The sequence below is a fragment of the Hyalella azteca genome, unplaced genomic scaffold (assembly GCF_000764305.2).
Source record: "Hyalella azteca isolate HAZT.00-mixed unplaced genomic scaffold, Hazt_2.0.2 contig16697, whole genome shotgun sequence".
Taxonomy (NCBI): domain Eukaryota; kingdom Metazoa; phylum Arthropoda; class Malacostraca; order Amphipoda; family Hyalellidae; genus Hyalella; species Hyalella azteca.
Window position 1 is genome coordinate 43,669 of NW_025946507.1, and position 16,622 is coordinate 60,290.

The following is a 16,622-nucleotide window of genomic DNA, read 5'->3' on the forward strand; positions in this document are numbered from 1 at the left end:
GTGCTGCGTGCTGTGCTGAGTGCTGTGCTGAGTGCTGTGCTGAGTGCTGTGCTGCGTGCTGTGCTGCGTGCTGTGCTGCGTGCTGTGCTGTGTGCTGTGCTGCGTGCTGTGCTGCGTGCTGTGCAATGTATGCTGCATGTGTAAACGTGTATACTGTACAGTGTACTGTATGTTGCGTGCTGTATATTGTACAGTGTTTCCTGCGAGCTATAGAGTGTTAGGTGCACTATGTACTTCTTGTGCTTGTACTGAGTCAGTTGCGTGTCGATATAGTTTTTGAAGCGTTAACATATTTAACATTTGCTGGTATTATACTCGTTGCTAGTACGTTATCCGTTGCTAGTAGTTGCCATGACGCTGCCAGTTGTTTAGTTGTGACTGGTAATCGCAAGGTTGCAGGCCCCTTCTTATAATACCTTCGCAGAGATCAGGCTCGGACGTGTGTTTGACACGAGGCTTAAATCCANTTGAATTCTTCAGCTGAACATGACTGAGTAACAGCAAGTTTCTTCCGTATTGTCTTGTTGTTTTAACAAGTGAATTGCACAATCTACATTAAAAATATCTTCGTTTTTTACAGTAAACAATGTCTGTAAATAGTAAAATCACTAGTCTACTTAAATCGCAAATTTCCCAATCTTGGTATCTTGGTATTTGTTTCGGACTTAGCAGTCCCAGGCCAATGAATTTAAACGCAGAGTAAATTCAAAATATCTCCAATGAATATATGGCAAATTTTCTTGGTATTTCCATTGGTTTTAAATTCCTGCTAAACCTCGCTGCGATGTCCGCATTTCCAGGACACCGATCTTGTTCCGCTACTTTGTGGACTACGAATGGAACAGCGCGCCTGTCGTGGCCCACCAACCTGCGGAAATCCTGCTCTATAATGACGGTGTATGCTAATAAACATTAATCAAATATCGCTTCATGTAAAATGATTAGTTTATATTACTCAAGTTGTTCTTTTTAGCGCATTTTCTCATTTATGAAAAAAAGTGCACTATTGTGCTTGCCATGTCCGTATGTCTGTCTGTCTGTCCGACCGTCCGTCTGTCCGTGACCTCAAGTTTTCGTCGACGAGAAAATGCGCTCTCTGTCACTCACTGCAGTGAGTACTGAGTTATATTTTTTATACTTTTATTGAAAGCAAGGATAACTATGATTAATATTTAATTAGGATTTTTTATAATATTCATCAATTTTTTTAGGTACATAAACTACGGTTTTGGTAAAATCAAGATAACAATAAGAATTAGTAAAATTCTGGTTAAAAATTTTTTTTTCAATTCATAAATTTAAAAAATTTCTGGGTCAAATAATGGTTTCAGAAGATTAAATAATATTTTTTACTCAATTATACAGTTCAATTAAGTGAATAATTAAATCAATTTATGTAATTAAGTAATTAATTTCAGTGAACCATCAACAATCAAGTCTAGCAAAAAATATTATATCCAAATCGAATTACATTGCAATTTTCGCGTATATATGAAAAATCACTAGGACGTTTTAATAAGCAAATTCAATACAAAGTGTATTAAACTCGACGTGGATCGTTATCAATTCAATTTATAGATCAAGTTGTTGTAGATTAGATATTAAATGTAAATAGAAATTAAAAATGAATTATCAAGCTAAAGGTTCTTATAGCAAGACTGCATTAATTGTACTTCTTAGTTGACATTGTGCAATCTCTAGGGATTTTTTTCAATTTAAATTGCGAATTGTTCTATATGAATCATCAATATACTTTACACCAACGGTAAAAGCCATGAAATGAATAAGCTGAACATTTATTTAAAGACTCTATGAGTTGAGATTTTTTAAATTTGTTCACGATTGCACCTGGCATTAGAAAATATTAATAATTAATATGGTTACGCAGGACAGCGTTCGCATGAACGTGACCGCGGCGTTCTTCAACGACCCAGCGCCACCCGGCGGAACGCCTGGCCAGCCATACCCCGGCCTATACGACTACGAAGGTATAGGCGTTACCTATACGAAGGTGTAGGCGTTACCTATACGAAGGTGTAGGCGTTACCTATACGAAGTTGTAGGCGTTACCTATACGAAGGTATAGGCGTTAGCTATACGAAGGTATAGGCGTTACCTATACGAAGGTATAGGAGTTACCTAAAAGAAAGTATAGGAGTTACCTATACGTAGTGCTCATTTTATGATAATTTATATACGATACTTTTTATATGCTTGATATACGGTACTCTATACATGATGCTCGTAACACGGCACTCATTATTCGATACTCTTTATATGATGCCCTTAAAACGTTACTCACTATGCAATATTCTTTATATAATTCTTGTTTATTATAAATTATTGCTTAATAATTTTTAGACTATGCTCGCAATAAGTTGATCGTTATACGATACGTATTACGATGCCTCAAATACGATGTTGATCATTCGAGACTCATAATGCAGAGCTCTGTAATTCGTAGCTCATTTTCTTCAGAATTTTATTTTATTTTACTATTATTTGTAGCATTCTTCCTTAATTAGTAATTCGTAACTTATTTTCTTCACAATTTTATTTTATTATTATTTGTATTATTCTTCTTTCTGTACCTCTGATGAAAAACAAACTGCAACCTTGCCAGATCTAGAAAAAATATTTTCTCTGACATTTATTTTAGGAATTTTATATGATAACCTATAGTTTTTTACTTACCAACAAACTGATATACTTAGTTCATAAAATGGTCTAGAATAATTATTTTTTTCTGTATTTACTCTAAACAAATAACTTTAACCGCATTTAGTCCTTTCCACTCCCACAAATTGTGCCAAGTTAACTTACAAGTCGTAAGAACCAATTTCATGAGTATTCATTCTATAGCAAATATCACGAAAACGCGTTTAGTGGTTCCTTATCCACATGTTGCTACCTATATAAACAACTACTTGCAATTTGATAAATGTAATAATTCTGTCTGTTCTAAAGCGTCAAGCGTGATCACACTTTTCCTTATTTATGAGATTTTAAAACTTTAACCCGATTTTAAATTTATATTGCAATAATTTAATTATAATAATAGTAATAAAAATTTATATACTTATTAATTCTGTAAGGCAGTTGTAGAAATGTTTTTTGCAATATATTGCAATAATAAAATGTAGATTGCAATAATAAAATTGCAATAATAACAATAATCAAAATTTATATACCTATTAATTCTGTACCGCAGTTGTAGAAATGTTTTTTTTTTTTGGAATATATTGCAATAATAGAATTTATATTGCAAAAATAAAAATAAAAATTTAAATACTTATTAATTCTGTACGGCAGTTGTAGAAATGTTCTTCCTGAACGCCGCTGACGAATATCTTGAAGTGGAGTTGGCACCCCATGGAGAACACTTGCTACTGCTGCTAGCTGGAGAACGCAACATCATTGCCAGTGAACTCAGCCTCGACTACACTGTAGATCTGCTACAAGAGGGAGGTGATGGAGAAGCGGTGAGAAGAGCCTCTTCGTTAAAGTGTCTTCATTATAAAATCTGAAATGAGAAGACAATTAATAATTAGCAGACAATTAAACTCGATCTTTAGATAAACTCTTTATCAAAGCGTCTTCATTATAAAATCTGAAATGAGCAGACAATTAATTATTAGCAGACAATTAAACTCGATCTTTAGATAAACTCTTTATCAAAGCGTCTTCATTATAAAATCTGAAATGAGCAGACAATTAATTATTAGCAGACAATTAAACTCGATCTTTAGATAAACTTTTTACATCGTTATCTAAGTTTGGGAGCAGTGCGGTTATACTCATTTATACTTGTATTGCACGTTTTCTCCTGCAACTTATATTAAATTATTTTATTATACATCATATTACTGATATATCAAATATATATCATATTTGATATATCAATAATATATCAAATTATATTATTACATTTCATATTGTTATCCCAAGACCCCAATAGAATTGATTCTCTACAAGTTTCAGCCGTATCGATGTAGTAGACTTTTTCAAACCCAATTACTTCATCGGAAATGTATTTCAATACAACAACAACGACTTTGTGTTGTTGAACTGATGTTATTCACTTGGGCCCAGTCTTTGATCTGGCGGTAGGGCGTGATATGTACACAATTATTAGCTCACTTTGGACCCAGTCTTAGATCTGGTGGTCTGGCGTGATATGTATAACAATTATTAGCAACAAACGAAACGATATCTTCCACAGGGAATATGGCATGGATCAGCCGTAATTCCAGCTGAATATTTCCCAGTGAACGTGACTCGTATCAACGCTTACGCCATTCATGGAGTGAACGAGAGCAGGACTTACGANGTGATATGTATAACAATTATTAGCAACAAACGAAACGATATCTTCCACAGGGAATATGGCATGGATCAGCCGTAATTCCAGCTGAATATTTCCCAGTGAACGTGACTCGTATCAACGCTTACGCCATTCATGGGGTGAACGAGAGCAGGACTTACGAGGCGCTGTATCCTGCACCGATGGACGATCCTAACTACCCGCAACCTGACTTGTGAGTGATTGCTCTTTTTAGTGATGTCGGCTATAATATTTAATTTGTAATCCATCACGATAAATATTAACAGGTTTTGCATGTATTGCAATGACGTATGAACAATGTATTGTGACGTACTGAATAAGTATTGATGCTTTGATAGAAATCGCATTTTTTAGTGATGTCGGCTATAATATTTAATTATTAATCCATCACGATAAATATTAACAGGTTTTGCATGGATTTCAATGAAGTATGAACAATGTATTGTGACGTACTGAATAAATATTGATGCTTGGGTGGAATGTGTGAAACGACGGAACACTCAGGCCGCTGCCAACAAAATGGTTTTATCTCTCCCGTTGTTAAGCATGTATAATAAAGCTGTACCTTTATTTGACGTGATTTCGTCTCACTTTCTTTTCGTGATTGTTCCTGGTAGCCGGAAATCGCTTTTACTTAATTGTATTTTTTATTAAAAATAACTCAAGGAAGCATTTCAAAAATAGTAAAAATAGTTTCGGAAAATTTTCGATCACATAATATAACTTATTTTAAAAATACTAAAATTTTCTTTAATATTGTAATTGTTAGAAAGTAATACGGGAAAACTATGGAACCGAAGACACTTCGACTGCATAAATATTATTCGCTAGACTTTATAAAATTTATACATTTATGAGTATAATTTTTACCTGCCCCAGTCATCGTCTGGAGCTGTTCCAAGGAATGGATTTCGAGTTCCTGCGCGTCGAAAATTCCGACTACTCTGACCTATGGCTGAGCGCCCTAGCCAATACCACTGCCGCGCCACTGGCGGCACCAACTCTAGCCAACACCACTGCCGCGCCATTGATGGCACCTGCACTCTAGCCAACTCCACTGCCGCGCCATTGATGGCACCTGCACTCTAGCCAACTCCATTGCCGCGCCATTGGCGGCACCTGCACTCTAGCCAACTCCACTGCTGCGCCATTGGCGGCATCTGCACTCTAGCCAACTCCGCTGCTGCGCCATTGGCGGCATCTGCACTCTAGCCAACTCCACTGCCGCGCCATTGGCGGCACCTGCACTCTAGCCAACTCCGCTGCCGCGCCATTGGCGGCACCTGCACTCTAGCCAACACCACTGCCGCGCCATTGGCGACACCTGCCTTCTAGCCAACACCATGCCACGGCATAGGTGGCACCAACATCAGCACGTCTCGTCTTATGCAAAATGCCTTCTTTTAAAATAATTGCACTGGTGGTTGTCAGAATTATTACTAAACTATTGATGAAATGCGTCAATAGTTTCATTATTGCTTAAACGAATCTATGGTTGATGCATTAGTGTCGCCAATTTCCGATTAAGTATGTTATATACGAAATAAAGATCAGAATATTTATTGCCTCATTTACGACTACATCGGTTTATTAATGACACTTAAATATAAAGAGGAATTTTCATCTGATGATTCACTATCAACATATATAGTAAATGCTTGATTATATCTGATATCCTAAATTTCACATAACTTTTAGACAATTGTTTGCTCCTTTACTGCTATGTTGTATTACAATGGCTAGGGTAAATGACACATAGAATATAACGAAAACTTTGTTCGTATAATGGCTTGTGTATCTACTCATCATATACTTTGTATTAAAACTTAATCTGAATTAAATCACATCATTTATCCGTTTTTTTTATTATTGCGTTTCGAAACCAATTCCAGCCTTTTTAGTTTATGCAGTGATCGAAAGACACTACATGCTATTTATATTTCATTACTTTTTTCTTCTTTCGCTAATCCTATATTCTTCTTAACTAAATGGATCATACGGTAGCCACTCTCGTATGCCACATTAGTTGTCGTATTTTTTCCAAGTCTTTTTTTGCCTGTGCAAGTTTATTAAAAATTAAAACTTAAAATATAGAAGTTCACTCGCCGTTTATTTTTCCTTGTCCTCGAATCAAGTGTTCATCGTAGGTTTCAGTATGACGGCGGCGAACAGAAAATATCAATATCATTCAAATTATAATTTTTTCTTTGAACATAGATTTTCTAATTATAGAAAATTGCCGGAAAAAAGAATAATCGCGGTTAGTTCTTATATTCACCCTAATTAATCCTCCATATTATAATACTTAACACCTTGTAGAGATCATGGTTTAAATGGTACTTTATCAATAAAATATAAGGATTTTAATAGCTATAAACGTGCTGTAAATTTATTATTAATATGCAGTATGATTGTAAGAATGTTCCAGAGAACGTTCATATCGAGATCATGGATTACGGAGTGCGGATAGAGAAGGATTAGTATGAACGTGAACTTCGTGAACTTCGGTGCGATGTCACGTGTCGAGTGAAGTCTAGTTCTGTGACCTGTAGATTGATCGTTGACTGTTTATTAAGTCCCGCGAACTGAGCCCGTATTACAAATTAATTTTCTCGTAAATAAAGTGAGTATTTAAACGGATGTTCGTGCAAAAAAGTGTTTTAATGATACCTACGGTTTGGCTGATTAGTGAACCTGAGTGTTGCCACAATACCTACGACAATATTATTATGGCTTCTCTTACTTATGGCTCAAGCCGGAACAATGATAACCTTAAAAAATGTCACACGTCATGAAATCTTCGTTCCTTATCCTCCTGAACTATGGCAAGGATTGCCCAAGATGAGGTCCTGGCATTTCCAGCTGAGACGCTGAACTTTCGGAAGCTGAGTTATCACTCGGAGGAATGAGTGGGACGTTGTCCAAATATCGATGCTCATTTCACCACTGTGAGAGTCATTCAAACCCATTTTTTGCTCAGCGAAATAGCATATCGGTGCTACGGACATAGGGTAATTAGTTGGAAAATTTGACGCATGAATATTTCTGATAGTGTACTCCAGTCCCAGCTTCTCCCAGCTGTAGTCCCGGACTCTCATAATCGTACGCGTTCACTGCTCCAGCTGAGGTCCCAGCTTCTCCCAGCTGTAGTCCCGGACTCTCGGAATCGTACGCGTTCACTGCTACAGCTGAGGTCCCAGCTGTAGTCCCGGACTCTTGTAATCGTACGCGTTCACTGCTACAGCTGAGGTCCCAGCTTCTCCCAGCTGTAGTCCCGGACTCTTATAATCGTACGCGTTCACTACTCCAGCTGAGGTCCCAGCATCTCCAAGCTGTAGTCCCGGACTCTTATAATCGTACGCATTCACTGCTCCAGCTGAGGTCCCAGCTTCTCCCAGCAAACTTCCCGTCCCGAGGCTCCCAGCCCAGAGACCGACAATCTTGCGGTTGCTGCCGTCAGTCTCCCTGGAGCCGCCATGGAGGAAGGGTGAGTAGCGCTGCCGCTCCTGCCGTGTGTTGTGTGTTGCGGTGCTGTGTGATGAAGCCGTGACGATTTATGCTAGAACAAATCTTCGTATTGTTGACCCATCAACGTTCAGCTGTTCTTATATGTCGCTTTTCAAACGGTGTTTTTTATGTATGAAGTTAATTCATCCCAATATCGAATTTAATTTCTGGTTGCGCTGTGACTAGGCGGACCTATGTCACCTGTCAAATTATTTTTTGTAATAATGAATTCAGCCATGGGCATGAATGTGATGGTGATTTGAATTCTGTAGAAATTAGGTTGCTATAGGTAAACTAAAAACTACCTATAGCGCGTTAGTTAGTGCGCTACAATTCCCATACCAGAGTTAAATACGGTGATTTAGAATAGTGTTTTGCCATAATTTGCTTTAAAAACTTATTACATTTGAATACAAGCTAGTGCGCTTATATTGCGCACTTATTAAATTAAAGTGAGCTTATTTTGCGCACTAAACTTTATCAAATTTTGGTTTTCGACGCTTGAATTATTTTATCATGCCATGTTTTTGACCGAGTGAAGGGGAAGAGCGAAAAAAGAAAGTTTTAATTAGGTAAAGCGTTTTCAAAAAATTTTTTTTTTGTTCCAATGAAGTGTTTTGTCTTGTACTGCCAGCCAAAATTGCTTTCGGTCGTGTGTAGCAAACAAGGATTTCGTGAAAAATATTGCTTGTGCCGGCGATTTTAGTCTTCGATATTACTAATAAAAATTTGAACAAATTTCGGAGGACACGAAATCTCGCGTTGACTTCAATGGAAAAGTCGTCCGAAAGATCGAAAGATTCCAGAACACTGACGTGGTCATGCTTATGTATTACAAAATTTAGCGACAACTTTTTGTTCAGTACCCTCGCAATTTACTTGATATTTAGTAACGACTAAAGCGTCATTTATTTATTTCTAACCTATTTTACCGTTTAATTCTAAAACATCACCACGCACTTAGGCAAATTCAAATTCATCTCAGAAATGAATATACCGATGCCGATCAAAAGGTCTTGTTAATCCAGCGATACTTCGATCCCACTGAACTTGTGGCCTCTGAAGTTTATTCTTCCCACTGAAGTGACAATAGATCAAGCAATTGACAAAACTCTGGCCACTGAAGTGACAATTGGTCGAGCAATTGACAAAACTCGGGCCACTGAAGTGACAATAGGTCAAGTAATTGACAAAACTCTGGCCACTGAAGTGACAATAGGTTAAGCAATTGACAAAACCCTGGCCACTGAAGTGACAATAGGTTAAGCAATTGACAAAACTCTGGCCACTGAAGTGACAATAGGTTAAGCAATTGACAAAACCCTGGCCACTGAAGTGACAATAGGTTAAGCAATTGACAAAACTCTGGCCACTGAAGTGACAATAGGTTACGCAATTGACAAAACTCTGGCCACTGAAGTGACAATAGGCCAAGAAAAAGACAAAACTATTGACTGAAGTGACAATAGATTAAAAAATTTTCAAAACAGTTCAAGTCCATGACGTTTGTGCTCAAGGGTCGTGTCTTCTCCGTGAACTTGTTTACCGTCTCTTGATTTCAAAAAAAGTTAAGAGATCGTAAGTTCATCAGCCAATCATTGACGGCCTTTCAAGCAAAATCCACCAATCATAGACTAGAAAATAGAGCGTAAGTACTTACGTTCACTTAGCGAATTTTGAAAGTAGGGCCCATGGAATTATTATTTAATATAATTACGTATATTTTGCATATATACGTTTATGTATGTCGGGGTATTAAGAGTATAGAGTTTTGATAAGATATTGTTCACCTGGCTACGCTTATGCGAATCCATGATTTTTATTTTACTAATACTTCGTCGCAACTCGTATCATACATAAGAACTTATGCCCATAGCTTCCGCCTTTCGAACTTACCCACCGCGGCCTCCCTTTCGCTTCTACCCTTGCTGCAACTCGCACTGCTAATATTTATTTGCTGCTTTAGCATGCTATATTTGCTGCTCTAGCATGCCATATTTGCTGCACTAGCATGCCATATTTGCTGCACTAGCATACTATATTTGCTGCACTAGCATACTATATTTGCTGCACTAGCATACTATATTTGCTGCACTAGCATGCCACATTTGCTGCACTAGCATACCACATTTGCTGCACTAGCATGCCACATTTGCTACACTAGCATACCACATTTGCTGCACTAGCATGCCACATTTGCTGCACTAGCATACCACATTTGCTGCACTAGCATACCACATTTGCTGCTCTAGCATGCCACACTTGCTGCACTAGCATGCTACATTTGCTGCGCTAGCATGCCACGCTTGCTGCACTAGCATGCCACACTTGATGCACTAGCATGCAACACTTACTGCACTAGCATGCTCATCTATCTTTCACTCATCGCAAAGTTCTCAAGTCACTTAATTACAGCTCACTCATTTCAATTCCCAGCTATTTGCTTGCATTTTACATGTGTTTCTCACTTGTGTCCACACCCAAGATGTCATAACGCGGTTGTTTCGTTCAGCATCACTAAATCCTATCAAGCGTCTGTGATGACAACACGTTTTGTAACAGGCGGTTTGAAAAGCCTCTTGTTGCGCATTCTTTTTTTTCGTTTAATTGTAATGAACAATTAATTTCTGGTATCAAATCGAGAAATGTTGTTATTCTTAAACTGCTGCCACTGAAGTTCTTATGTGTTGTGCCATATTGCAGTGATAGGTGAAGGGTTGAAAGTTCTATACCCGCCTAGGGGAAGGCATTGTAGCGTATAAACAACGTTCACTGTTCCAGAACATCGTACTTGACATATAATGAGAAGCACCATTAGTGCTTTTGATCGCGTGAAGAAGTTAGGATCAGTTTTACTTAATTTTAATTAAAATGCCAAAATTTTATTTCGAAAGAAATTTTTTGCACCGATTGATGTCAGTTTGAAGGCGAATAAATAATTACTTATAAGACTTTTCAGTTCACTACTCTTCGATAACCAAACAGATAAGATTTTTATACTTAACTACCTCATTTAGAGTCGTTACCTGCAGGACGCTGCCACAGAGCGTAACTATCATTACAGACTAAAGTATTTATTTAACGAGGCTCTCATCGCATAGTATTTAGATAACGAGTCCTTGTTAACGAGTGGTAAATGCGTGTATCCTGTGATAGAACACAGCTTGTTTGTATTAATTGATTATACCAGAAGTGATGTTGGTGTCGAAGAACGTTCGTTCAAATTTGACTGAGATATGAAACATTCAGTGCCACACAAATTTTTTAATGCTATTTTTTTTAAAGAAATTTGGGTGCCTTGAAATAACACTTTTCAAAACATGCAAGTCAATTCTTCAAAATTTAGTCGTTGGCAGCATCAACTAAAGATCGTAACTTAGTTATCGTAAAATACGCCGGTGCAGAGGCTGCCGCTACTGCCGGAAGTTTCGTACGTCGTAATGGAATTCTTTATCTTTAAATTGTTTTTTAAACTTTACTATTTTCTATCTAATTCAAGATAAAGTCTTAAGCGAGGGGGAACTTAATCTGCAATAAAAATTTTATGCTCGGCGTTTCAATGTGAAAACGTTATTTTTAACTGAAAATTATCCGTAGAAAACGTGTCGATGCCATGGATGACACTCATTGTATAAAATCTCACTGAAATTAAGAAATACTAAAATTCAGAGATTTTTCTAAAATTTATGAATATTTTAAAGCGACTATATAAGTCACAGATTCTCGTTGATCAGTCTGACATGATAGTTTATCAGCGACCTTGTACGAATCAACTGTTAACGACCCCATACATAGCAGCCCAGAGGTCACCAAAAGAATGTTCTTCATGATTTTCTGACGACCCTGCATGGAAATGACGCTGCTTTCACTACAACCTTTTGCCGGGAAGTTCTTGACCTTCAACGACAAAGAGTGTCCACAAATATCCTCATTTATCTGTGGTAAAGACTCTCGTAATGTACGATGACGTGGCGAAAATTCTCCCAACAAACCGTTCATCCAAATACCATCAAGGTGATTTAGTTAACTGTCATTAGCTGGAGCAAATTTCCTTCATTTTGAAATCTTGCGGAACATGTACAACTCAGATGATCATTTGCGGGATTTTTTTTTTCACTTCTGATTGCTTTCTTCCTCTAGCTCAAGAGTGACCAGAAATTTGAGAGTATCTGAAAACAATAAATAAGTTTTAACCATTACATATCTGATGCATGTTTTCCATTGCATTTTTTTGCGACGACTCGAGGTTACGAACTTTTTGTTCGTGGAATTATTTTTTCTCTTCATGCGGTTTAAAGTTGACCTGCATTTATTTTGTCGTTCATTATCCGAGTAAAAGGCGGATTTTACAGCTATTACGCTTCCATTAAAATAATTTTAAGTTTTGGCAGTGAAATCCAATGTTCATTTCCAAGTATCCATTCTTGTGAGCTCGTTTGCTGCACAACCAGCATGTGCAATAAGTCATTTCTAGAGTTTAAGATAATGTAACTAAACTGAGCCATGTGAAAAGCGACGGAAACGGAAACAGGGCCAACCGCGAATGTTTTTTTTTTCAATGCGGTTTTAAATTTACTTTGCTTTAGTGTGCATTTGCATAGAATATTGGACTTTAAGTCCTGATTAAACTATTTTGAAAATTCAATCAAAATTCGATATATTCTATCATTTAGTATGTCTGTTTACAAAGTTAAATGTTTAGTTAAATAGAGAGACGCTCCGGTTTGCTGCGACAAGAACAGACTAGACGAAGCTATGCAGGAGCATATGTTCAGTCTTAAAATGCCTAGCAAATTACGGACCAGGCAACAAGTCCAGCAGCTATCTCAATCAGTCGTCAGCTATGGAAAGATCGGGTTCCAAAGGCCGGATCCCTTGTGAATCAAGTCACGAAAAGTTCAAGAATCGGCAACAGGCCATGGGTCTATTTCTTCAGCGCCGACACTTCTATTCTATTCTAATTTGAATTGTCGCACCGGCGCTCGGCGACGGAAGTGGCGACTTCTGATGTCTCATGGATTTTCGCGTTGCCTGCACCGGTTAACACAAATTGCGAGTTAAATTCTTTTTCTAAACGTTCACAATAGCAATCAAATTAACATTTCAACAAATTAAACAATTTGTTCCTTTGGGCAATAGGATTTCGGGCTATTTTTTTTAAACTCAAGTTATTACTCGAATTTCATTTGATTTTTCATTTTAGTCAAATCCTGCATGACAAACAGGAAATTTCCATGCTGATAATTTTGGTATCATTCATTACAAAATTTCACATTCTTTTGATGGTAGCAGCATCAGTGCTCCTGCAGTTCGTCCCACATATGCCCCGGTTGGTTCGAACCGTTCGACCAAAGTCTGTTTTACACTCCCTCTCTACCGTCGCTTTCCACGTCACCTCAAGCCAATTATTCTATAACTATAATCCCACTCAAATAAATAATTTAGACTTTGTCCGAACATTAATGCACTAACTCGCCCTGGTTTGTATCACCCTTACTCAGCTTGACCCGACAAAAAAAAATCTGAGTTACGTTCGCTCCTTATTCGTGGGTAAAATGGTGTGTCGTTATTTAGACAAAATGAGCCTTTCAAGTTGCTCAGTGCACCCATCGTTCGGCACGCTTCACTGCCAGCCACATACCAACAGTCAAGATGTAAACTGAGATGTACAGAGTGAATTTAAATGTTATTGTGTTATTCCAAAACTGTTTGCCATGTTGAAAGTGCTAGCCGCTTGATTACGCCAGCTGGCGTAATTGTCAAGTAGCTGTATAATGTGGAATTAAACATATGAATTGAATACTATATACTTATGGGAATGTTTTATTTTGAAAAATTTTATATGCGAAAGAATATTCTCAAATAGTACGAATCTGCGCTCATATCTGTCACTATGGTAGAATATCGGTATAGTTAATCTTAAGAAACTGTTAGCGTAACTGATATTTTCAGATTTATTGATTCAATTTCCCCAGCAATTTCTATTTTTTTTTTCTCTCCATTCGCTTAACCTGATTAACCTAAGCAAGATCAAAGGAACATTCATTCGTGTGAAGCAAGATCCCCACATTACAGGAAACATTTAGGATACGCTTCCTGTAATCCTACACGAGTCTCTAGTCTCTAAATTATCTCACGCCTCATCTATGAGTTTATCAGAAATGATACCTTGAAACACAATGTATTTTACGTGTAGCGCTAAATATCGAGGTACCTACTGCAGTCAGCAACTTCGACACAATAAATTCAGTGAAATTTATTCTCTGCATTCGAAAGCAAGTAACGACGTCACTTCAAAGTTCTCTTTAAAAATACTCAGTATTTTTGAGATACATTGAATGTGACAGGTGTTGTGTTGAATGCAACTTTTTTTTTTAATTCGTGAAACAAGATAGAGAAAAAATTATCAACAGCTGGGGTAAGACTGGGTCATAAATGTAACATTTGCCATAGTTGGAAAAAGTTGTTCTGTAGTGAGATCATGTGATAAGTTCATCAAACCTGTGGTATTATCCATCCAGTGATGCACGAACACGAATTCGAAAACTCATCACATCATCACACTACAGCACAACCAATCAGTTCCCATTTTTGGACCAATGTCTATTAAAGGCTATTCTAAAGCTAGCTGACGGTACATAAATGTTTTAAGAATTAGTGTAGTTTGATAGGAAGTTTAGTGATTAGGGAGTTTGATAAATTATGGGGGAGTTTGATAAATAAATAAATTATGGGAGGATAAATTAGTGGGGATTTTGATAAATAAATGTGAGCTCTAAATCAAAATAAGACCGTGATCATAAAAGTTGGATATCGAGCGCATTGTTCTCATGACAAAGGGTGTAGCCGTATTAATGCATGTGAAGAATATGTTTGTTACACCAGCACCTGACATAGACGCGTGACATGACACCACAAAGATGTTTACAGAGCGTCTTATGTTGTGTATGTATTAGAATAGAATAGAAGTGTCGGCGTTGAAAAAATAGGCCCATGGCTTGTTCGGAGCACGGGGAAAAATGGAGAGAATTTGTTGAAATAGCGATACACTTATTACCCTTGGCTGGGCCATGCTAACCCAGTTTTGTCCAGAATAATGACGTAGTATCAGTGCTACGAACAGAAAGTGTGTCAAGATATGGACAACATGACCCATTCATTTTTCTAAGTGATTGTCTTCTAAATTACCGCTCCTGGTGGGTGTGGAGTTGTATGGGTACATATTGTGTGCTTAAATTGTCGTGTATATTATATTATATCGTATTGTATTATATTATCAATTTTTTAAACGGTAACTTGTGGAATTTATCTACCTCAATCCCCAAGGCATCGTGATTAAGCTAATGCGTTAAATGCGTCTTTTTTATCTAATGAATTTTCGACCAGAAAACGACTATTCCCCTTAATGCTGAATCAATTTTCAGCATACGGACAGGAATTGATTTTTGAAAGTCGGTTACACTCTTATTTTACTTCATCCATTTGAGCGTCTATTTTTCAGCGCTAAAATGTTACTAACGAGCTAAAATTAAGGCCACGATAACTATTAATTTTTCGTCACATTAATAAAACATTCGAGTCTTCTTCCATCCAGTGTAAGATACCTCTTGTACTACAAGTGGTATTATCTTCAAAATAGAAATAATTATAATCCTGATTAAATTTGTGTGTATATTATTTAACTGTCTGTTTTGAAAAGATCATGTAATCAATTTTCGGTCACAGATCATAATAAAACAAAACACACGCTACGCCGTAAGGAAATTGCTGGCGTCAAAGGTTCCATTTGATGACATTTTCCTGAACGACGAGATTGAAAAAATTCCATTTAGTTAATTTGTCACGGCATTATGATGAGCGCTGTTATGATTCGCAACTTCCTGATTGGCGGAGAAGCCTAAATTACGAAGATATAATAACCAATCAGAACTCCCCGTATCACTGGGGACATAATGTACTCAGAGATATAATTGGGTCATTTGGTTCGAATAGTGACACATTTTTCCGTAGTTCTCTCTATGTATTTTGTTTGCATGCATGAAGCGGCTGTATTAGAAATAGGAATTATTTAAGAATCGTTCTATTTCCTTCTGGACCTTTCTGAAAGCGGTCAAGTAATTCGTAGATTTATTTAAAAAGCTGTTGAGTGTTTAACCAAATCTTGTTGAATTTTAAACTATTACTGTTAGAATTTCAATCTTAGAACTGAAATGATTCGTTCTGACATGAAATGTACGAGCAAAAAGTCGACATTTTTGTGTCTTGCTGACATGTTTGTGTCTTGCTGACATGTTTGTGTCTTGCTGACATGTTTGTGTCTTGCTGACATGTTTGTGACTTGCTGACATGTTTTTGTCTTGCTGACATGTTTTTGTCTTGCTGACATGTTTTTGTCTTGCTGAAAAAGGCTCAATATTTTGATTTTCGCCCAAACACCGAAGTTTTTGCCAAAATTGTCAGCCTTGTTTTTAAACAAGTATATTTTTCTGACGTCTGCTGAGGTCTCTTTGTCCAAGTCGTCATTCTGCATGACACCTTTCCTATAATTAAATAAAGGCAATTCATTTAATTAATTAAATTAATTAATTTCTTCTAATACAGTTTTCTGGCTTCTGTTTGAACCTGATCGTGTAAGTCATCACATTGACGCCATTCCTCTAATCAAATAATACTAATTCGTAATACTAATTAAAGGTCTAATTCGTAATTCTAATTAAAGGTCTAATTCGTAATTCTAATTAAAGGTCTAATTCGTAATTCCAATTAAAGG

The 16,622-nt window shown here is 37.1% G+C and overlaps 1 protein-coding gene across 1 annotated transcript in view; it reads left to right on the forward strand.

Moving 5' to 3' along the window:
* LOC108682887 overlaps nt 1-6,444 on the forward strand; it is a 14,478-nt gene extending 8,034 nt beyond the window's left edge. The window contains exons 10-17 of the mRNA XM_047885007.1: nt 481-494; nt 801-897; nt 1,889-1,988; nt 3,313-3,482; nt 4,223-4,330; nt 4,489-4,538; nt 5,225-5,309; nt 5,349-6,444. Of these exons, the coding sequence (XP_047740963.1) occupies nt 481-494; nt 801-897; nt 1,889-1,988; nt 3,313-3,482; nt 4,223-4,330; nt 4,489-4,538; nt 5,225-5,309; nt 5,349-5,393 (669 nt within the window). The 3' untranslated portion in view covers nt 5,394-6,444. The remainder of the gene's footprint in view (nt 1-480; nt 495-800; nt 898-1,888; nt 1,989-3,312; nt 3,483-4,222; nt 4,331-4,488; nt 4,539-5,224; nt 5,310-5,348) is intronic.
* The last annotated feature ends 10,178 nt before the right edge of the window (nt 6,445-16,622 follow it).